Raw genomic sequence first — 24,416 nt, forward strand, 5'->3', positions numbered from 1 at the left:
CCCACCCCCCCCTGCCCCGGGCGGGGACACGATCGGAGGGAGCTGAGAGGGAGCCTTCGGTTACGGGAGGAAAAGACACGGACCGTGTGGTTTGGGAGGTACCCGAGTTCTCCTGTGTCCGGGACTTGGGGTGCGAGGAGAGCTGGGTGGATACAGGAGGACCGGCCCTGGGGTGCCCCTCGGATGGCGTGGAGGCGACTGTAGAGGGGAAGCCAAGCGTTCGCCCGCGGCCCCGGCCCACCACTCCGCTGGGAGGAAGGGGTGCGGGCGGTGCGAGATTGGGAACCCCAAGATTCTCCTGCCCGTGGGACTCTGGGGAGCGAGGCGGGCAGTCTGCCACGGGCTCAGTGTTGGGGAAGTCGGGCGATCGGCCGTGCCCCCGCTCGCCGCCCCGCGGTGGTGCAGGGCGCGGGGCGGGCTGTCTGAGCGCAGCTCCCCTCTCTCCACAGGCGCCTTCAGCGGCGGGCGGACCGATTCCTCGGCGCGGCGGGGCTGGGGCAAGCTGGACGCAGCATGATGCGCGCAGTGTGGGAGGCGCTGGCGGCGCTGGCAGCGGTGGCGTGCCTGGTGGGCGCGGTGCGCGGCGGGCCCGGGCTCAGCATGTTCGCCGGCCAGGCGGCGCAGCCCGACCCTTGCTCGGACGAGAACGGCCACCCGCGCCGCTGCATCCCGGACTTCGTCAACGCTGCTTTCGGCAAGGACGTGCGCGTGTCCAGCACCTGCGGCCGGCCCCCGGCGCGCTACTGTGTGGTGAGCGAGCGCGGCGAGGAGCGGCTGCGCTCGTGCCACCTCTGCAACGCGTCGGACCCCAAGAAGGCGCACCCGCCAGCGTTCCTCACCGACCTCAATAACCCGCACAACCTGACGTGCTGGCAGTCGGAGAACTACCTACAGTTCCCGCACAATGTCACGCTCACGTTGTCGCTTGGCAAGAAGTTCGAGGTGACCTACGTGAGCCTGCAGTTCTGCTCGCCGCGGCCCGAGTCCATGGCCATCTACAAGTCCATGGACTACGGGCGCACGTGGGTGCCCTTCCAGTTCTACTCCACGCAGTGCCGTAAGATGTACAACCGGCCGCACCGCGCGCCCATCACTAAGCAGAACGAGCAAGAGGCCGTTTGCACTGACTCGCACACAGACATGCGCCCGCTATCCGGCGGCCTCATCGCCTTCAGCACGCTGGACGGGCGGCCCTCGGCTCACGACTTCGACAACTCGCCCGTGCTGCAGGACTGGGTCACGGCCACTGACATTCGCGTAGCTTTCAGCCGCCTTCACACGTTCGGTGACGAGAACGAGGACGACTCGGAGTTGGCGCGCGACTCCTACTTCTACGCGGTCTCCGACCTGCAGGTGGGCGGCCGCTGCAAGTGCAACGGCCACGCTGCCCGCTGTGTGCGAGACCGCGACGACAGCCTGGTTTGCGACTGCCGGCACCACACGGCCGGCCCCGAGTGCGACCGCTGCAAACCCTTCCACTACGACCGGCCCTGGCAACGGGCCACGGCCCGCGAAGCCAACGAATGCGTGGGTGAGTGGGGCGCCAGGTGGGGACGCGGGCGGCGGCTTCCGGGCCTCGCAGACGCGCGGGTCTTTGGGAGCACGGGCGGTGGCTGCACTGGGCGCTGGCCAGCCAGGAGGACATAGTGGGAGCCGTGGGAGGCGTGTTGGGGATATCCTGGGCCCGGGAGGACTGAGAACGGGTCCTCTCCCTCACGTGACGCTTTATATAGATGCCCGGATTTTCGTCTCGCACCCTCCGAAGTTAAGAAGCAGAAGAAATGCTGCCGGGTGGGGGGATTTTGCAGAAAATGTACCTACAGGTCTCCTGAGCTCCAGGTCCAAACGCAGACACTCACTGCTTTCCCCTGGGTTTGGCGGGACCCCGGGACTCATCTCCGCCGCGGTCCCCACCCCCATTCCTTGGACTGCAGCTGGGTGCGCGGTAGGGGTCCCCGACCTCGTTTTTTAGGGCATGTTCCAGCTACACAACCACAAATCCCTTGAGACATGGTAGAGCACTCTTTAGCAGTTTGGGGCTAGTTCGGTACCGGTACACTTATGGAGGCATTTGTCTTTCATGGTTTGAAAAAAAAAATTTTTTTTTTTTTTAACAGCATGCTTGTGTTAGCAAAAGAAGAATGATGTGATTTCAATTAATTACGATCTACAGATTACAAAGGAGTGGCCCGTAATTATTTAAAACTAATTCAATCCTGGTCCCAAAAAATCATCGCACATTTTGTTATTAGCTTCAGGGTTTGATGCAATTAAATAGCTTTGAATTAACTAAGGGCCCAGCTTCTTCTCCCTTTCAAAGAGGGTTCAATCCCTGAAAGAGAAATCTGACAAAACTGTGCTGTGGTGAATAGTGTTGGGTCAAAAATGAGGCTTAAAAAAGATTTAAAAAGGTACATTCTACTTCTGAATTGTGGAACGTTGTTGCTGTAGAAACTCCTAGGCATCAGTTTCTCCCCAGCAAAAAGCAAAGCAAAACACACACACACACACACACACACACACACACAATGTGTGTGGGAGGTGGTTTATAACATTTTTTAGTATGGGGTATATAAACTTTCAACCCTCCACCTCTGTTTATTTGTGTGTTTCCCCCCCTATTATTCCACACTGTGTATTAGTTTTTTACAAAAGTAGGATAATGATAACAACCAATGGTTCGTTTTAGTGAACATTACTTGGTTCCTCTAGCATTTGGTGTGCATCTTTTGTGAACGTGTAGAGTTTTTTCCTATCCCTCTCAGAGGCACATTGCAGAGTTAACTGGTCCCCACGAACACACATTTTGAGGTCTGGATCTGATTAATTGTGTCGTGTTGTTGTCGAATAGTTTGTACCTCATGACTGTGGATGCAGACTTTTGAGCAGGCGAATGGAAAACATGTCTTGGAGCGCCGGTCCCGCGCAGAGGCCCAGGCAGGCCGGCCTTGTCTGCAGGGGCTTTGCCTCTAGTTGCACTGCCGCGCCTCCATTTTTGCACTCAACGTGTCCCGCGTTTGCAGCCCTAATTGTTCTTTGACTTCCTTCAAGGGATAGAACTGGTTTGAGTTTGAAGAGACTTTTCAGTATTTCACAGAAAGCTAGTAGTTACGCCCCGACTTAGTGGTCTTCGAGAATAAAATCCCTTTGATCTGCTCAGTTCCCTCAGAAATGTTGGTTTTTCCCATCTCTTTTTTTCCCCCCCTTTCCTCTTTTCTTTTCTTTCTTTTGTGTGGGAGAAATCCTTTATTGACATTTAAAGAACGTTCCAAGGCTTTCCTATCAGCTTTAGTTTGTATGTGCATATGAAAGATGACTCTGTTTTGTCACCAGCAGGATCTAATTGGACAAAGTCAAGTGAATACAGTGAAACAAATAAATGTAGTGTGGCAAAATTGGATTGGCTTCATGCCTTAGCTGTGGGTATTATTCAGATTCGCCACCTAGCCCCATCTCCCCTTGTGTCACTGTGTTTGGGGAGACGTAACTTGCTGCTGTTATAATGGTGGTCACTCATCTGGAAGTCTCTGTAGTTTAGGATTTTGTCTTTGTAACCAAAGCACTAAACTACGCACACAAATTGGATTGACCGTTTTTTTTTTTTTGTGGGGGGGGGGATCAAATTGAGCAATCACCATGTTAACTAATGTAATTAGTAATCATTTTTGTTTTAAAAAAGATTAATTAGGTCAAATAACTCCATAATCTACATGACAAACATTTGGTGAACAATATTTTTCTAGTTTTTACTGAAGTGATTTTAATTCTCAGTCATTAAAGTATCTTTAAGTCTTGCCAATTATCCAGTCTTTTCATAAAAGCAAAGCTAATTCAACTATGTTCAAGTTATTTATAGTTTTCCTTTTTGAATAGATGTTCTGATACCTGCAGTTATAGCTGGGAACATCATATTGAAGTTCCCAGAAAATCTTAATTGAAGTCTTAGTGATTTTTTTTCCTATCATTCTGCAAAGGGAAAGCCAGGAAAGACAATTTGGAAGTGATTTACAATGAAAGGTCGAGCTTTTTTATGAAAAGGCCCTGTGGTGGAGCTATGCGAATGAATTAGTATTTAACAGGTGTTCCGAGACACTAAAGGGCACTGTGCTAGGAAAAAGCATTAATAAATCCTTCAAACACTAACGTTTGTACTATCATCAACTCAGAATTCCCCCCCCAACATAATCCCATCTTGTGAATTTCACACTCTCCAAATATATCAAATTAAGCTACTTCAGTATGGACAACTAAGGCAAAAGTACAGAAGGGTATTTTTCTTCATGCAAAAGATCAGTCTTGATAAAAATGAAGCATTATCACAGTGCCATTCTGCTTTTGTCTTGAGGTGTGATTTATAACAGTAATGAGGTGTGATTTATAATAGACTGACATAGTATCCTTTCCTAGGTTAACACTCCCTCCCCTGAAAACAACAACAAAAACGCCAAAGACAAAATGACCTAAAACTTTAAAACACATTGATATTACTTGACTGAATGGTTCTTCAACATAGGGTTGAGGTACTTTTGGATTATTTAGACGTGTACAGTGTGCGTACCTTAGAAGTTTTCTTTGGTCCAGTGGTATTTTCGGTGGAGCTTCAAAGTTGAATTCTCTGTGGACTACACGTGTGCTTTTGTAAAGTTCAATTTTATTTGAAATGCAATTTTGGATTTCTTCAGAAAAAACGGGGAAAGACACGCATACACACACACATACAACCAACTAACCTCAATACAATATGAAAGACAAGACTATGTATAATGTAACAGCCTCGACAGCTCTCAGTGGAATAACTAAATACTTTCTTCCGCCCATATGTATTAGCAGTGTTCACATGCCTTTATGCACATGTGCATTGACATTCATCGTGTAAAGAATCATCCATGCATGGTGGTGGTGGGGGGGGGAGGCTGTACATTCAAGGGAAAATGCATGAACAGTTTTAAACCACCTGGCTGCTAGGCCCTTTTTCCCCCTTCCTTTTTTATTTTATTTTTTTCTAAAAGAGCATCTGAAGACCATATTGTGTTTCATAAATTATTGACATCAGTTTTAATCAGTGTCCCCCTGACGTCGGAGCTGTGTTAGTATTTAGTGCCTGATGAAGCATGCTGTTTAATCTTACTGTGGGGATGTGAGTGTGAGCCCCTGCCCAGTTTGTGTCAGGGCGAGCTTATGAAAACTAGTTTTGCGACTCACTCTGTGGCTTTGCATTGCCCAGCTGTAACTCAAAACCCACACAAAAGACGTCCCTGCAAGATGAGCACCGTGCTGGGTTGGCCTCCTATGGTCAAGGGTACCTGGTGCAACATGATGCTCGTAATTGTTTAAGCATGGCTTGGGTGTGTGCGAAAGGGGGTGGTCCCATGCTGTAAATGACTCCGGGTTCTTGGGCCCGCTGACCATCCCAGAATAGAGACGGAGGTTATACTGAGATGTTGCCATATGAAATCCAATGCCCTGCTAAAGACCTTTGCAAAAACCAAAAGGCTAAAATTATTTACTGCTTAGTTCAGAGCCTGGCACATAGCTGTAGATCAGTGAATGTAATTGCAATTATTTTAATTATCATCATTATTTTGATGAATGCTTGAGGGCTTATTCTTCCCTAACCGCTCTCATTAATTTAATCATTTAATCATTGTGACCATAGGCACTATTATTATTGTTGTATTGCAGAAGGAGAAACTGTGACCTAGTGACACTAAATGATTTGTCAAGACCCACACAGCCAGTGTGGTAGGTGGAGCTGGGACACCAGTCTAGTGTTTATGTTGTGTTTCTTTGCACCTCGGTGCTGCCTCCACACAGAATGAATGGATGGATGGATGCATGGTAGTTACACATCCATGTATAGGAGAAAAGCTGGAACTACTTGTTATTTCGTGCTAGAACTGTAGGTGGTTTCCTCATTGGATATATTTTCTTATATATTATTCATACATATTTAAATATAAACTTGCATATAAGAAGTTCTTTACCTTAGCTCAGGAAACTCTGGTGGCCCAGTGAGTTAAACGTTGAACTGGTAGCCACAAGTTCTAATTGCAGGGTTGGCAGTTTGAACCCACCAGCCATTCCTCGGGAGAAAGGTGAGTCTGTCTGCTCCTGTAAAGATGTACAATCTTGGAAATCCCATGAGCAGTTCTATTCAGTCCTATAGGGTGACTGTGAGTTGGAATCCACTTGGTGGCAGTGAATGAGTTGTCTTAGCCATTAGGAGCCCTGCTGGTACAGTCGTTAAAGAGCTGGGCTGCTAACCTAAACGTCGGTTTGAACTCACCAGCCACTTTGTAGGAGAACGATAAGACAGACAGTCTGCTTCTGTAAAGACTTGCAGCCCTGGAAACGTTATGGAGAAGTTCTTCTCTGCCCAGTGTCATCAGTGCGAGTTGGGATCAAGTCAGAGGCAATGAGTTTGGTTTGGTTTGGGGCCACTAGGCATAGGGGAAGCTGGGAGTTATTAATATATGAGGCGGGCTTCAAAAATTGTGGGAAAATGAAAAGATAATGGAATTCTTCCATGAGCTTCTCAAAGCCCCCTTGTAAGTGAACTGAAAGCAAACCTATTGCCGTGGAGTTGATGCTGAGTGATTGTGACCCTGTATAGGGTTTCTGGGGCTGTAAATCTTTATTGGAGCAGAAAGCCTCATCTTTTCTCCCATGGAGTAACTGGTGGGTTTGAACTGCCGACCTGCTGGTTAACAGTACAGTGCTTATCCTACAGTGCCACCAGGGCTCCTTACCCCTCATAAGTATGGTGTTGTTGTTAAGTGCTGTTGAATCTGTTGCGACTCATATTCCAAGGAGCGACTGGTAGGTTTGAACCACTGATCTTGCAGTTAGCAGTCCAATGCTTATTATCCTGCAGCATCACCAGAGCGCCTTACCTGTTGTTGTTAAGTGCCGTCAAGTTGATTCCAACCCATAGCGACCCTGCACAGGGCTTCTGAGCCTGTAAATCTTTATGGGAGCAGAAAGCCTCATCTTTCTCCAATGGAATAGCTGGTAGTTTCGAACTGCTGACCTTTGGTTCACAGCCTAATTCGTAACCACTACGCTACCAGAGCTCCTTTCCTGTAGGGGGTTTACAAACTCTGGCTTCTCAGCCTTCACAGGTGTGACTGATGACCAAATCCATTGATGTCAAGACTTGGGATCACTTTTAAAGGTGGTGAAACAAAGCTTGTCATCAGAAAACCCTCCTCTTACTAGGTTTGGTCTTTTCTCCTAGTGCCAAGCATCCCATTGTTTCTCTGGAACCTACTGAGAAAGCTTAGGAGGTGGTTAAGAAGTGCTGTTAAAGAGAAAGGTTTGGTGAGGAATGGCATGCCTTGGTCGCTGGCGTGGAGCTGGTGGGAGCTGTTCCTATGTGCCAGCCTAGTCTCTTGGGTAATGGAGGCTGGAAGGAAGGTTTTTGCTGGAATCCTCTTTAATACCTGGTGGGCAGGAACCTCCGGCTGTCCTGTGGCCTGAAGTCCAAAGAGGCTTTACCCGGGGAAGGGAGGTAGTTTGTCAGAGCCAACCTGGGGTGGATCTGTGCATTTCTAGCTCCGCCAAAGTCTCCTGTAGCCCTGCCCAGACTTCTCTCTGACCTCCTTCTGAAGAAAAATGAGATCCTCGGAAAAGTATTTGAGACTTTATGTCCAGAGTAAATATTGGAAAGGCAGTGGGTTGAAATTCAGATGTTCCCTGGAAGGAATCCCCTCATTTTTCCTGCTCACAGCTGGTATGGATATTTCCTTCTTGAGATGAGTTGTGCTTTTCATTAAGTAAATTTTTTGTCTTGGGATTAAACCAACATTGTATTCTTAATAGACTTTTATGTTTACACTTCAAACGTCCACTGGGTTGTTATTCGTGTTATCTTGATGGCTTCTACAGTATCTGCTATGCACACTGGCTTCACCACAATAAATGGCTCTCGGGGGAACTGGATTATAAAGCAGCCTTATCTGTGGAAGCACAAGTAGAGATATTTGGTGAGCCAGTTTGCTTTTTTCTTTCTCTCTATCTTTCATAAGTGATAATCATACTTTGGGTGTTAGTAGTGCCTTTCATTATGGCATTATGGGGAACCCCAAGGTCTCAGCAGGCTTTTGAAACTCTCAAGAATTGGGGAGTGCCGTGGCTCTGTAGGATTAACACTGGACTGTGAACCACAAGGTTGGTGGCTCAAGTTCACCAGCTCTTCCGAGGGAGAAAGATGAGGCTTTCTGCTCAGGGTTACTATGAGTCGGAACTGACTCGATGACACTTAACAACAACTAACAATGACCCACTGTGTTTTGCCTACTGTCTGGACAGACCCCCATCAACACTTGTTGGCTCTGTAGCCGTGGAGGTGGTTTGATGGCTGCGAATTGGTTCCGACTCATAGTGACCCTGTGTGGAGTTTCCGAGGCTGCAAATCTATCCGGGAGCAGAAAGCCTCATCTTTCTTTCGCAGAGCAACTGGTAGATTTGAACTGCTGACCTTGCAGTTAGCAGCCCAACTTGTAACCCACAAGAGCCCTAATGAACTAGGTGCATTCTGTATACTTTGTTTCAGTCAATCAGTTGCCACAAGGAATGAAAGCTTTCTGGCACTCCAGGGTGGTTTGGACACAAACAGAACAAAGTGTGGGCAAGTCTACAGGGTGGATCATGGAGCAAGGAGAACCAGCAGAATTTCTTTCAAAAGCTGATCACATAAATGTGTTGTTGTGAGCTGCCATCAAGGGACCCCCACTCAGTGGGACCCCCAAGCACAAAGGAATGAAAAATTGCCTGGGCCACCAACATCCTCAGGATCAGTTGTTGTGATCCCCATAGGGTTGTCAGTGGCTGCTTTTTGGAAGTAAAAAAATAAAAAAAAAAAAAAAAAAAAAAAAGCCAGGCTTTTCTTCCTCATCCATCATAGACTGGAATCTTTACTGAAATCTATTTAAGGATCACAACAACATACAAAGTTTCCAAGGATAGACAGACAGATGATGACTGAGCTGTGCTTGAATTGTATCAGCTAGGAGGAGAGAATTCTAGCCTGGCACCACCGATGCCTTTATCACATAAAAGACATGTTCTCTTTTAACCAATTCCAAGGCATGGTCATTTTGAATGATGCTGGAAATCCCTGCCTGCCTGTGAGGAGTCTGCTGGATACAGAGTATCCCCTCTATGCTTCTCTGCTGCTGGGAGATTTGACTAGTGCGATGCTTGCCCTAGTTCAGTATTGACTTTCAGCCTTTTTATTCCAAAAATGTATTTCTACTGCAAACTCGGAATTCGATTTGAATTTGCCTTTACAAGAGTCTATCAGTTTTGTGAATCTACTCCATGTCAGAAGGCAGAGATGTGCTCTGTCAGACTCTTAGGCTTTTGCCTAGAGAGATAATGCTCCTGTCCCATCCCTAGCTCCTGGGAAACCTGGGCTAGGTGTGTGTTCCGCCAGGACCACGTGGCTTTGAGCCATGCTGCCTTTTGACAGAGAGGGGACTGTGGTTGTGTGGTGTTTGAATGCAGAATGAGATGGTCTCTCATTAGAGCCTTTGCCTCCTGACATGTAGGTAGACCACTACCTTTGTGGTGGACGATTCTCTCTGGAACTCAGAGTACAAAGGAAGATGTCATCGGAAGGGAAAGGTGTACCGATTGTTGAGGACTACCTCGAGGAGTGGAGCAGTGGCCTTTCCCTGAAGCTCCAGGAGCCCTTTGCAGGCGGGATTAGTGTGCTGGCTACAGTGTAGAAGTTTACACTTGCAAAGAAGCAAACCTCTTTCTCTGTAGGCATGGTAGCTTAAACGGGACCCATTGCTATTGAGTTGCTTCTGACTGCTGGTGACCCCGTGTGTGTCAGAGTAGAACTACTTCAGAGTTTTCAGTGGCTGATTGTTTTGGATGCAGATCACCAGTCCTTTCTTCCAAGGGACTTGACCCACCAACTTTTCGGTAAAAAGCTGAACACATTTAACTATTTGTGCTCCATACCATGGGACTCTGCAGATTCAAAACAAAACAAAACAAAGACGACAACCCCAAACCCACTGCCATCAAGTTGGTTCCAACTCACAGTGTACTGTTGAGTCGGTTCTGACTCACAGTGACCCTGTATAGGGTTTTTGAGGCTGTAAATCTATATGGAAGTAGAAAGCCTCATTTTTCTCCTGAGGGGCAGCTGGTGGATTCGAACCACTGACCCTGTGGTTAACAGCCCAGTGCATAACCCATGATGCTACCAGTGCTCAGCGACCCCATAGGGCAGAATAAATCGAACTGCTCCCTAGGGTTTCTGAGGTTGTAAATCTTTATGGGAGCATACAATCCCATCTTCCTTCCACAGAGCAGCTGTTGGGTTTGAACCGCTGACCTTTGGTTATAGCAGCTCAGCTTGTAACCTACTGAGCCACCAGGGCATCTTCCACAGACTAAAGACCAACTCCAAACCAAACCCATCAACATCGGATAGATTCTGACGACTAGTCACCCTGTATGGTTGGTTGGTTATGTGCCGTGGAGTCAGTTCCGACTCATAGCGACCCTGTATAGGGTTTCCAAGGCTGTAAATCTTTATAGGAGCAGAAAGCCTCATCTTTCTCTCATGGAACAGCTGGTAGTTTCGAACTGCTGACTTTGCAATTTGTAGCCCGATGCGTAACCATTATGCGACCAGAGCTCCTTACCCACCCTGCATAGCAGAGTAAAGTTGCTTCTTAGGGTTTCATAAAGATTGTTGTTGTTGTTGTTAAGTGCCATCGAGTCGGGTCCGACCCATAGCGACCCTGTACAGGGTTTCCAAGGGTGTAAATCTTTATGGGAGCAGACAGCCTCATCTTTCCCCCATGGAGTGGTAGGTTATGTCTGAACCGCCAACTTTGCGGTTAGCAGCCCAGTGCTTAGCACACAGCACCACCAGAGCTCCTGACTCACTAAAGAAGCATCTCATTTTGTGTTGTTGTAAAGTGCCGTCAAGTCGATTCTGACCCAGAGTTACCCTGTATAGGGTTTCCAAGGAGCAGCTAGTGAGCTTGAACCACTGACCTTGCAGTTCAAATGACTTTGCAGTCTGACGCATTAACCCACAGCGCCACACCAGGACTCCAAAAGAAGCACCTCACAGATGGACATTAATGGTGCTTTCATTGTTTAGGAGGCTGTGCTGGATCTAGGGATGCAAAGAACTAGTAATATAGATGTCTTCCCCAGACAATTTTGTGTCTAAGAAGATGAAATATTTGTGACTTGTACTAAACTGTGCACTAAGGGAAGCCCTCTGCTGAGAGCACAGGGCTCAGGAGACAAAATCACCCAGCTGCCAACTCCTGGCAACCCCATGTGTATCAGAGTGGGCGGGGAGGATTGTATTTGGCTCTTGTACTCGGGAAGGATTGGAGTTTAGTTCACGTCACGTTTTCCTCCTGCACTTGTTCCATCTTAGTGTTTTGTTTTCTTCAGTGCCTTTGGTTCCTTGACAAAGGCAGCCGTCCCAGGAATATCAGCTCGGAAGTTCCTGTGCAGGTCCGCTGTGATGGACTAGATCCAATACAGTGTTAGTATTTGAGACAAAAACTCATCGCTGCCCTGAAACTCGAAGGAAACTAAATTGTGGCCGAGCCTGGGTCAGAGCCCTAAATGCATGAGGCTTCCTGGGGTTTTTCCCACCAAGTGGCTGGGCCCTTGACTCAAAACCACATCTGTGTGACATTGAGGAACAAGCACTCTTCACAAGTCTTCTCTCTGCTAGCACTCTGTTCACATTTGGGCCGGCCCAGAAACCTCCGAACAATTACAGCTCCCAGCCCAGCATGAAAAAGGAAGCACATTGTGTTTACAGATAGAGAGTTTGGCCTCTGAAACATGAAAGTACCTTGGGGTTGGGCAGCCCTCAGGGCAGGGCGGTTGGACGCTCCCCCCACCCCCTCAGAGCCTTCAGTCCTGTGGCCAACTTGCTTTTTTTTTCCCTGAGCCAGACCTCAGAGGTGGGCAGGTAGAGCTCAGCCAACTCTTGATTCCCACACCCAGCCCTGTCTCAGACCTGTAGGGGAATCACGGTGAGAAAGTGGTGCTTGGCCTTCTGAGCTGCTGAGAGGAAGGAAATTGCTTCTCACTCCAATCCACAGAAACCAATCCCATGAAAACCACTCTCTTGGACAGATTTGCACTCCTGATACCCAGAACTGCCAATAGGAATGAGGCTGGGCCTGCCTCTGAATGTCTCATCCCAGTTTGTTTGAACCAGGAGTTGAGAGCTGGTGTTTTGTTTGTTTTTGTTGAATTAAAGATGTTTGCAGAAGGATAAAAGGATCGCTGGTGGCATCGTAGTTAGTTAAGCATCAGGCAGCTAAACACAATTCAAACCCTCCAGCTGCTCCTTAGGAGAAAGATGAGGCTGTCTGCTTCCATAAAGATCGACAATCTTGAAAACCCTGTACTGTTCTACTCTGCTCTGTAGGGTTGATTTGAGTCAGAATCGACTCGAAACCTTTGGGGTTTGGCAAAAGAATATGATCCACATGTGAGTGAAAATCAAGTTCTCATTTTTCCTGATCCATAGTTAAGTATTCAGAATCTAAAATCATAAACAGAGAGCACAGCATTCCATTTAATAACAGACAAGATGCCAGCGTTTATACATTGGGTGTTATGCCTGAGAGAATTCATCTCCAGCTTTAGAGTGTCCGGCCTTAAATACCTGCTCCCCTACTGGTGTCTGCAAGTTACTTAACCTCTCTGTGTCTTTGATGCCTTTGTATCCTTGGGAAAACAACTCAACACCATGTGGTATTATTGGGTAGGGTGGAGAGGTCAGGAGGCCTTGTATTGTGCCATGGACAGGGGTCAGGGCAGAGGAGTGGGAAGAAGACCCAGAATCAGGGTTGTTGTTGTTATGTGCCATTGAGTCGGTTCTGACCCACAGTGACCCTGTATAGGGTTTCTGAGGAGTGACTGGTGAGCTTGAACCTCCGACCTTGCTGTTCAAACCGACTTTATAGTCCAGCACATTAACCCATAGTGTCACACCAGGACTATGACCCTAGTTTTTTTTGCTTTATCAATAAGCATACATTTCTGTCACCTGGACTCTTGCCATGCTTTGTGCTGAGCATGTCACAAATTTTACCTTATTGAATTCTACCAGTCCTATAGGAGTGGGTTCTATTATTATCATTCAGTAAACTTCTTTATTCTTTATTCAGTAAACTTCTCTATGTATGTCTGAGTAACATACATAGAGAAGAGCACAATCATAACTGTGAATCACCACCACTTGGCTGTCAGCTTGTCATATTGGGATGGCTTGTATGTTGCTGGGATGCTGGAAGCTATGCCATTGGAACTTCAGATATCAGCAAGCCAGGTCACCCGAGGTAGACAACTTTCAGTGGAGCTTCCAGACTGAGACAGACTACTTCCAAAAATTAGCTAATGAAAACCCTCTGAGAGTGTTGAAGGTGAGCCTCCTAGGTTGGAACACACTCAGAATATACAGTGGTTGTAACAATCAATGAAAACATAATGACTATCGTTTTTAATCTGTTGATTTGATGGTACCCAAAAACAACAATCGTGACTTATAAGTATACAGCTCCAAGACTTTCCCCAGCACAACATGAACGAGCCTGCATAGCTAGAACCCAGATTGAGAACATTACTGGCAGGCCAGAGGCTGCCCGTGTGTTCCCTTCCAGCCACTCCAACCTCCTCCCCACCGTAGATGGACTTCGACTGTTTCAGAACTCTGTTTAAATAGCATCGTATCTGGTTTCTTTCACTTTTCATTTCCATTTGTGAGATTTATCCGGAGGGTCACCAAGAGTCAGCATCGACTTGATGGCAACTAACAGTAACAACTAGTAATTTATTAGTTTTCATTGCTATATCATATTCTATGGGATAAATGTGTCCTAGTTTATTTATCCATTCTAGTTAATGTAGGCATGTGGATGGTTTCCAGGTTTCAGCTATTAAAAATAGCACTGCCGTGACAATATTTATCCATGAATTTTATTTGATCTACCTATCAAGTCCTGATAAGCACTGGACTGTTAACCACAAGGTCAGCTGTTCAAACCCACCAGTTGCTTCTCAAAAACCCTCGACAGGCTCGCTATGAGTTGGAACCGACTCCACAGCACTTAGCAACAACAACAACACCAATAATTTATATCATGGTGAAAATATATGCAACAAAACATTTGCTGATGCAACAATTTCTACAGGCACAGTTCAGTTGTCCATGTCTCTTGGACACACGAATCTGCTTCTGTTGGGTTTATAGCTAGAAATGGATTTGATTACTGAGTCTTAGGGATCTGTTCAGCCTTTGTAGTTTGTGATGATCATTTTAGTAGAAAATGGGTAAGCAGATTTCTATTTGGTGGATATTCTTATTATCCCATTTTACAGGTGAAGAAATTGAGGCATACAGAGGTTAAGTAACTTTCTCAAGGTCAAATAGCTAGCAAGAGGTTGAGTTAGAATTAAAATCTCAGTCATGTGATTCTGGAGTCTTGATTTTTTTACCCCTGTGTTACATTGCCTCTCATTTTTAGTCTGGGTATACCCTGTCTTGGGAAATTGTTGGTACAGTTGGAAACTGAGGGTTTGGACCACTTAGACTACCTTCAGCTCTGGTATTCTGTGGTCCAGTGGACTGCTGCCTGCCCCCTGAAGAGGTCTCTGATCTTTATTACCCATTCCACCCTATTCCCTTCTCAACCTCAGCAACTCTACAATTTGAATGGTGTTCTTTCTAATGCTCTCTGTTCCTTCGGAATTATCTCAAAAGACTGTCCAGGCTTCTAATTGAGGCACCTCACTTCTGAGACTACTAGAAAAGTTCACCCTTTCATTTGAGAAAGGACAGACATAGACCCTTACAATGTGTCAGCTAGCTAGTCTTCTCTCTTCAAATAATTCATATTCAACTGGATGAATTTTCACAATGAAGTAGAATATTGCAAAAGGGCCTCCTTTCTCCCTTGCCAATGACACTTTGCTCTGGTGTAAACCACCACGATGACTTCTAGCCTCAAAGATGTCATTCTGCCGAGTTTCGAACTTTGTATAAATGATATCATGTTTTATAGACTTAGATATCTACCTTCTTTTGTTCAGCATTATTTCTTTGTGAATCGTCTTAAAGTGCACTACAAAACCACTACGCAGTGGTTACGAATCGGGCTGCTAACCTCAGGGTCAGCAGTTCGAAACTACTAGCTGTTCTGCAGGAGAAATATGAGGCTTTCTGCTCCCATAAAGATTTACAGCCTCGGAAACCCTGTACAGGGTCACTGAATTGACTCCATGGTGCATAACCAACCAATCAACCAGTCCTTTTTAGCATGATTGATGGTATCAACTTTTTTTGGATTACTGTTTCTCCTGCTCATTTTGTCTGCTGACCTTTGCTCCTGGTGAATGATTTCCCTGTTAGTTTATATTTTCTGACTGTAAATTTATTTGGGATTTTGTCGAACTCCCACTGTTCTGAGTTATGGAAATGCCCTTCTCGAGTGATCCTGCCAGACATATTAGATGTATCATTGGACTGGGATTGAGTTTTCCACTGATCTTGGAAATTCCTGTATCACATGAGTAGTCTGCATTTAGACTCCAAACTCTTCCAGGCCTGGGATCTCATTTTCTCACTGAAGACTCTTCCCTCACAGCTTTGGGGAGTGACAGATTTTGGTTGTCATCATAGATGGACAAAGATTTCTAGTCTCCCTTTCATTGAGACTGCATTCGCACGGTGCAGGCTTTATGATACCTTGATTATTCCTTCGGTTTTCTAGCTGGTCTCCTGTCTACGCTTGTCCAAGCCCCAGTCTATTCTCAGCGTGACAGTCAGAGGGAACTTCTAGTGCATTCTCTCCTCATCACTCAGAATAACACCCAGAGCCTTTCCAATGACTGCAAGGCCCTCTTTCCTCTTTGTCCTTGTCTCCTGGTGCTCTCCCTTTGCTTCACTCTGCTCCAGCCACCAGGCTTCTTTACCTCGAACGTGCCACCCAGACATGTGTCTTATAGCTCTGGTACAGACAGCACCCTCGGTGTCCAAATGGGTGACTCCTTCAACTCCTTCCAGTCTTTGTTCTAATGTCACTTTTCAGGGAAGCCTGCTGGGGCTATCCAATTAAATTCCGCAAAACCTCTCCCGTGTGTGTTTGGCTGTCTATCTCTTTTATTTACACATGCCACACAAGTACTCACAGGCTTTCCTGATCCTCTCTCCAGCCCCATCTTGCTCTACTGTCTCTTTTTGGGCTCCCATCAACACATATCCCTTTCTCTTCTAACACACTATTTTATTTAGTTATTTATTTTGTTTATTAAACGGTCCTCCTCCTCCTTGTTTCATTTTAACACTTATTAGAAGGTAAATTTATAGAGGGCAAGCATCCTTTGTCTGTCTTGTTCATCAGTGGCTGGTGTACACTTGTTGTTGTTGTTAGGTGCCATCGAGTCGGTACCAACCCAGAGTGACCTTTTGCACAGCAGAAGGAAACACTGCCTTTGGGCCAACCTCACTACTGTTGCCACGCTTGAGTCCATTGATGCTACCACTTGGCCAGTCCATCTTGTTGGGGATCTTCCTCTTTATTTCTGACTTTCCACCTTATCAAACATGATATCCTTCTCCAGTGACTCCTGACACTGTATGAGAGATGAATTTTGGCCATCTTGGCCTCCAAGGAACACTCTGGCTGCACTTCTTCCAAAACGAATCTGTTGGTTCTTTTGGCAGCCCATAGCACTTTCAATAGTCTCCTCCAGCACCATAACTCAAAGGCATCAATTCTTCATGGGCTTCCTTACTCACTGTCCAGCTTTCACATGCATAGGAGGTTATTGAAAATACCATGGCTTGGGGACATACAGTAGATAGTGAATAACATATTCGCTAAACGAATGAATGCAGGCGGTTTCATTTCCAACTCTTGGCTTTGAAGGACCCAAGACATATCTCATGTCTGCTCATGGGTATTCAAACCCAAGCCCAAATAGGTCATTAAGACCCATTTCCAGGTCAATAACTAGTCTTCCTTTCTTCTGTCTCTGTTCCCCTGCTCACCTAACACACCTCATGATCACTGTAGTGGCTCAGTGTTTTCTTAATACTTTGGCTTATAGATTCTGTTTTCCTATAGCATCTGGGTATTTCCGATGAGACCTACTATGCATTCATTGGGGTCCTGGTGTGGCACTGCAGGATAATGCACCAGAACACAGCCAGTATGAACTGCAAGGTTGGTGGTTCAAACCCACCTGCCACTTCTTGGAAACCCTATACAGGGTCACTACGGGTTGAAACTGGCTTGATGGCACGTAACAACAACAAATAACAACATGCATTCATTATTTTTTTAAGTTGCGTTTTAACTAGAATTGTAATGGTAGGTGCCCTGCATTAGCTTGGTCCACCTTGCATCCCAAACTCAACATTGCATGTTTTGATCTTTCATCCACCAGGAATTACTAGTGACATATAGCATGAGGCAAGGACCTCCTATTTTTCTCACTAAGTATTTAGCCAGTGTTTCAATGACAATTACTGAAAAAATTATTTGATCACTTTTTTGAGAGAACGTGTTTATTAAATGCTTAAATATTATATAGACTTGGATTTGTTTTCTGGAGTTTCCGTTTTGTTGTCCTGCCAATTCCTGTCTGTTTGGATGTTGCTGTTGTTGTTGTTAAGTGCCGTCAAGTCTGTTCCGACTCATAGAGACCTGGCATATGGTTTCCAAGGAGGGGCTGGTAGGTTTGAACCGCCAGCCTTGCCGCTCAACTGACCTTGGGGTCCAGCACATTATCCTGCAGGGCCACACCAGGGCTCTGTTTGAATAATGCACTTCAATAGCTGGTGGGCTCAATCTTCGTTTCTTCTTTTTCTATATACAGTTTGCTACTCTTGCTCATTCATTTGTTCATTTTTGCATAGGGTTTACATGAGTTTATCAACTTTCAATACCAATACTATTAGTATTTGATGATAACACTGTTAAATAGTAACTTGGTGAAAAGTTAAAACTTTATAATATTTTAATTATAATTGTATCAACATGATTGCTGTCACTTAATTATTTGATTACTTAAATACCTCCATTTAAGTTGTTGTTAAGTGCAATAGAGTCAGTTCTGACTCATAGCAATCCTGTATAGGGTTTCCGAAGAGCAGCTGGTGTATTTGAACTGCTGACCTGTGGTTTGCAGTTCAGTGTTTATCCTACAGCGCCACATCAGGACTCCTTATTGATGGTGTTGGTGGTTATGTGCTGTGGAGTCGGTTCCGACTCATAGCGATCCTGCACAGACCAAGTACCATGAGTAATTCTGACTCATAGTGTCCCTGTCTAAGGGTTCTGAGACTGTAGGTCTTTGTGGTAACAGACAGCCTTTATCTGTCTTCTGAAGACTGACTGGTAGCCATAAGTGGCATGTGCTTAGTAGCCCGATGCCTAACCCACAGTGCCACCGGGACTCCTTAGTGTTTCTACATTGCTATTAATGTAATAAACTGCATTAATTAGTTTCCTAGCTTTTAAAACAGTTTCACTGAGATATAATTCATTAGTTGGTGGTGGTGGTGGTATGCTGGGAGTCAGTTCCGACTCATAGAGACCCTGGGTAGAGTTTCTGAGACTGTAAATCTTTATGGGAGCAGAAAGCCTCAATCTTTCTCCTGCAGAATGTCTGGTAGTTTCGAACTGCAGACCTTGAGGTAAATTGAGGTAGCAGCCCAATTTACAAACAATTCATCCGTTTAATGTGCACAGTCCAGTGGTTTTTAGTAGGTTCATAGTGTATTGTTGCTGTTTACCATCGAGTTCTGACTCACAGTGACCCTGTATAGGGTTTCTGAGGAGTGGTTGGTGAGTTTGAACCACTGACCTTGTGGTTAGTAGTCCAATCCTTATCTTACAGTGCAACACCAAGACTCCATAGAATGGAATAGTCATCATTAAAATCAATTTTAGAACATTTTTGTCATCTCCAAAAGAAGCCCTTATCCAATAGCAGTTGCTCTCCATTTCCTTCTACCACCCACTCTCAGGACCCCTGGGGTGGAGATGTAGGATCAGCGCTGGACTGTGGACCACAAGGTTGGCAGTTCAAACCCACCAGCTGCTTCTTAAAAAACCTCGATGGTATTTAACAAAAACAACACCACCCAGTCCCTCAGTCTTAGACAACCACTAATTTAATTTAGGTCTTTGTAGATTTACCTAATCTGGACATCCCATATAAATAGAATTATGCCTTTGGTGACTGGCTTCTTTGATTTACATCCATGTGATGTTGTTGTTGTTAAGTGCCGTTGAGTCGTTTCCGACCCATAGTGACCCTGAACAGGGTTTCCGAGGCTGTAAATCTTTACGGGAGCAGAAAGCCTCATCTTTCTCCCGCGGAGCAGCTGGTAGTTTCGAACTGCTGACCGTGAGGTTCGCAGCCCGATTCATAACCACTACGCTACCAGAGCTCCTTGTGATAGCATGTAACAATACTACCTTCCTTTTTAAAAACAAAACCAAAAAAAAAACACCCTTTTTATTCTGAATTGAGTCAAAGTTTACAGACAAGATCATCAGTTTTACATTTAACAAATCCTACGCTTTGTTTCATCTCCATGATTACAATCCCCTCCATGGAACCACAGTTCTGCAGGGCTTATTTCCATTCCTCAGTCTTCCCATCCCTTCTCCACTTGGTCCTCAAGTAAATGTTGCCTTGTTAATTTTGAATGATTGCTCACTCTACAGAAAGCATACCTTACCAGTGTTGCTCTCCCCCCTATATACCTATCTACTGCTTAGCTGAAAATTGTTCCAAAAGGGTGAGTTCCTTTCCAGACCTGAAGGGTGGCCGAGGGTCATAGTCTCAGGTTCCTCCAGTCTCTTTCTGACCAGTAGTAAGCCGTCTTTTTTTTTTTTATTAAATAACTTTAGTTTTATTCCACATTTTCTCCCACTCTATCTGGGGCTTTCTAACGTGATTCCTTCAGAGCAGTTGGGAGTAATAGGTGGGCACCATCTAGTTCATCTGGTCTCAGAGTCATGGAGACTGATGCTCACACCATTAGTATACTGGATGCATTCATTCCAAGCATCTTAAATTCTCATCACTCTTCTTCTGCACATGGAGAGACCAATAACTACACTGTAGATGACAGCTCATGGGCTTTTAATATTCCAGACGCTACTCACCAAAGTAGGATGTAGAACATTGTGTTTGTGGAGTATGCGATTCCAACTGATCATGATGTCTCCTGAGACTGTGGTCCTGAGCCCCAGATCCAGCAACTCATCACCTTAAGATGTTTGATAATATCTAAGAAGTTTCCCTTATTTTCCCCACTGTATGCTCCACCATGGAGTCCTGGTGTGGATCTATAGGGAAATACTGGACCTAAAGGTTGGTTTGAACCACAAAGTCGGGTCATCATGCTCTACCATCTTCATAGTTGTATTTGCAGGAAAGGTAAACACCCATGTACAAATATCCTCTTTCAAACTTATGTATTTGTGGATATCCTCCTGCTCTTCCTCTCATACCGGTTCAGCCTGTGTCTGGCCATGTATCTACCTGCAGAATGCTGATGTTCCAAGGTTGTGCATAGATCACTATTCACCCCTATCCCCTTTAGCCCTTGCATACCTCCCTGTGTCTTTACCCGTCTTCATCATTCTTCTGCCACCCTCCCTCTTCTTGGGTATCTCTATCTCTTTGCTATTGTAAATAGTTTGCGATGAACATTGGTTTGCATATATCTACTTATGTCCTGGCTCAGATTTCTTGTGGATATATACCAACCAAGTAAAGGGATTGCTGGGTCATACTGTATTTCTGTTTCCAACTTTCTGAGGAAGTGCCACATTGTTGTCCACAGTGGTTGAATCATTTTACAGTCCCATCAGCAATATAGGAGGTTCCTAGTCTCTCCACATCCTTGCTAGCATTTGTTATTGTTTTTAACTTTGCTAAGAATGCTGGGGTGAGATAAGATCTCATTGTTGTCTTCATATGCATCTCTCTAATGGCTAATGATTGTGAACATTTCTTATGTCTGTTGGCTGCCTAAATGTCTTCCTTGGTGAAGTGTCATGTCCTCTGCCCGTTTTTAAATTGGGTTGTTTGTGTTTTTCTTTAGTGGTGTTGTAGTTTTCTATAAACTTTAGAGGTTAGTCCCTTGTCTGATATGTTGTTGCAAAAAATATTTTCCCAGTCTCTGGGCTCTCTTTTGGCAAAATCTCTTGATACACATAAGTGTTCAGTTTTTAGGAGGTCGCAGTCATCTATTTTGTCTTCTACTATTTGTGTGTTTTTAGTAATGTTTGACAGTATATTTATGCCATGTATTAGAGCCCCTAAGTTTGTCCCTATTTTTTCACTGTTCTTTATTGTTTTAGGTTTTACATTTAGGTCTTAACTCTATGTTGAGTCTGTTTTTGTATATGATGTGAGATATGAGTCATATTTCATTCTTCTGCAAATGGGTTTCCAATTTTACCAGGACCATTCGTTGAAGACTATCACATCCCCATTTAATATGCATTGGCCCTTTGTCAAAGATTGGCTGACTGTATGTTTCTGGGTTCTCAGTTCTGTCTCGCTGATCTGTGGTTATTTTGTTGTACGGTACTAGGCTATTTTGATCACTGTGGCTATGTAGTTAATTTTGAGATCAGTGAGGGAGAGGCCTCCAGCTTTGTTCTTATTAAGCAATGCTTTGCTTATCCGAGGTCTCTTTCCTTTCCATATAAAGTTAGTGATCATTTTCCATCTCTTTCAAGAATGATGTTGGAATCTGGACTGGGATTGTATTATATCTATAAAATACTTTGGGTAGTGTTGATGTTTTCACAATACAATGTGAATTCTTCCTATCCATGAGCATGGTATAGTATTATTATTATTATTTGTTTAAATTTTTTATTTCTATTAATTTATACAGGTCTTTAAAATCAAGATTCTTTATGTATGTAAGTAAATAAAAACTATGATGAAAGTGCAAGGAGAAAGTACTAAGTACTGTATTGAATTTATTAAAAATACTATTACAAAAAAAAAATCTCCCAAACACCTGAACTTCCCCAAATGCATGATTTTGTGTCAATGTCAGGTGGAAAAGACTCAAAATTGAACTAAGTGCTAACTGCTGTATAATTTCTTTTCTCTGTCCCCTGTCATAGTATATATTAGCCCATTGAAGGCTTTGAGGTGTGTTTGTATCCTCCAGTATACATGTGTCCACTTTACAAGTATTTAACTTTACTTAGCCTGGTGTTGCCCAAGCTTCTTTGACCACAGAAAGCTTCCTCTGAAGAAAAGCATGGTATATTCTATTCTCCCATTTTTGTAAATTTCTTTTGGTTTCTTGTAGTAATGTGTTATAGTTTTCTTTGTATGGGTATTTTGTTTCTCTGGTTAGTTTTATTCCTAAGTATTTCATCTTTTGGGTGACTATTGTGCTACTGTCCTTTTTTTGGATGAATGATATTCCATTGTATGGGTATGTACTACATTTATCTACTACCTTGATCCATTCATCTGTTGGTGGACATTTGATGTGCCTCCACTTTGGGGCTCTGATGAACACTTTGGGCCTCCAGTGGACATTTTTGTGTGGACATATGTTTTCAGTTCTCTTGGGTATATACCTAGCAGTAGGATTGCTGAATCATAAATGGCAAATCTATGTGTAACTTTTTGAGGAACTGCCAAATTGTTTTCCATAGCAGCTGCAACGTTTTACAATCCCGCCAGCAATGCATGGGGATTCCAATTTCTTCACATCCTTGCCAGCATTTGTTATTATCCATCTTTTTAATCATTGCCATCCTAGTGAGTATAAAGTGTTATCTTATTGTTGTTTGAGGTTTCCTAAGTTTTAACCATCCTAGTTTTCTTGGAATGATGTCTACTTAGCGATATAGTATTATTCTTTGTTAAGATTTCATTTTGGATGTTTATTTTTATGTCCAAAAGTAGAATTTGCCAGAACTTTTCTCTCTCTATTGTGTTTTGTATCAGGACAATTCCAACTCTCTAAAATGAAGTGAGAAGCTGCTTCTCTCTTCTGGAATAGTTTAAGTAGAATGAGAAATAGCTGTTCATTGAAGTTTGCTACAATGAGTCCATCTGGGACTGGTACTATTTTTTAAGGGGTTTTTGATAACCATTTCTGCTTCTTCCATGTTTATACATTTATGTAGGTGTGTTCAACTACTTTTGAGTCATTTTCTTGGAAAATAATCAGTTTTACCCAGATTGAATTTTTAAAGCATCTTAATAAGCACTAAATGCATTTTTTAAAAAATTGCATATGTGGCCATATTACCTTTCTAATATATAGTCTCTGCCTTTGCCTAGATTTGTTTGTTTTCTTGACATTTTTGAAGGTGATAATAGCAGCAGATGAAAATATTCATTGTCAGTTCCTAGCTAAGCACTTTTCATGTGCTGTTTAACTTTTAAAAAGCTTTATAACTCTGTGAGTTAAATGCTGTGAATCCTACTTTACAAGGAGTTACCAAGTTAAGAAATTTGACTTCCCTGATGCCACACAGCTACAAAGTCCAGAGCTGGCATTCAAACAGGGTCTGCATGCTCTCAGTGCTGATATGCGTATCTACTATTCTGTTTTGTTTTTTGAAGTGCCATCGAGTTTTTTTGAAGTGCCATCGAGTTGGTTCCGACCTATAGTGACCCAGTATAAGGTTTTCTAGGAGTGGCTGCTGAGTTTGAACCGCCGACCTTGCAGTTGAGTGCTTATCCTATAGTGCCATACCAGGACTGCTCCTTATTTCTGGATACTTTTGTTTTCTAGTTGCTTTCTGCTTTCATCTTCATGAATATCTCATGTAGATTTTTTTGGTGGCCCTCCTAGCTTTCTGAATTGACAAATGAACCTGATGTATAACCCCTGCTTTCACATGGTGTTCATTTGTTTGAAATACTTTTGCACATCTCTTAATTTTTAAAAACTTGGTAGACTTTGTCACTTAATCTGTTAAAGATTGAGAGTGATAAGTCAAAGTCTCCCATTAATAGTGTGGCTTTTGCCCCAAGCAGATATAAAGGAAGACCAGGAGATAGAGTTTCTGAAGAATAAAATCAGTAAGATTGATTTCATAAATATACTAGTTTTGAACTCTCTGAGTCCTAGTGTAGAATAAATACTAGACTGGTAACTGCAAGGTCAACAATTTAAACCCACCACTCTTAGAAACTCTATACAGGGTCACTGTGAGTCAGAATTAACTCAATGGTGTGCAACAACAAAACCCCAAAAACAAAAATTTTTTTCAGTTGCTAGAACATTGTCAAAACATTGACACACATACATAGATGAGATTATTCCAAAAACAGAAACCAAAAACTGTATCAGCTGTAATAAGATGAAACTGGACATTAATAACTATATATAT

The 24,416-nt window shown here is 44.1% G+C and overlaps 1 protein-coding gene across 1 annotated transcript in view; it reads left to right on the plus strand.

The window, feature by feature from the left end:
* The first annotated feature begins 455 nt into the window (after positions 1-455).
* NTN1 (netrin 1) overlaps positions 456-24,416 on the plus strand; it is a 250,050-nt gene continuing 226,089 nt past the window's right edge. Inside the window, exon 1 of the mRNA XM_006863420.1 lies at positions 456-1,531. Within this exon, the coding sequence (XP_006863482.1) occupies positions 514-1,531 (1,018 nt within the window). The 5' untranslated portion in view covers positions 456-513. The remainder of the gene's footprint in view (positions 1,532-24,416) is intronic.

Source organism: Chrysochloris asiatica, unplaced genomic scaffold (genome assembly GCF_000296735.1).
Source record: "Chrysochloris asiatica unplaced genomic scaffold, ChrAsi1.0 scaffold00054, whole genome shotgun sequence".
Lineage (NCBI taxonomy): Eukaryota > Metazoa > Chordata > Mammalia > Afrosoricida > Chrysochloridae > Chrysochloris > Chrysochloris asiatica.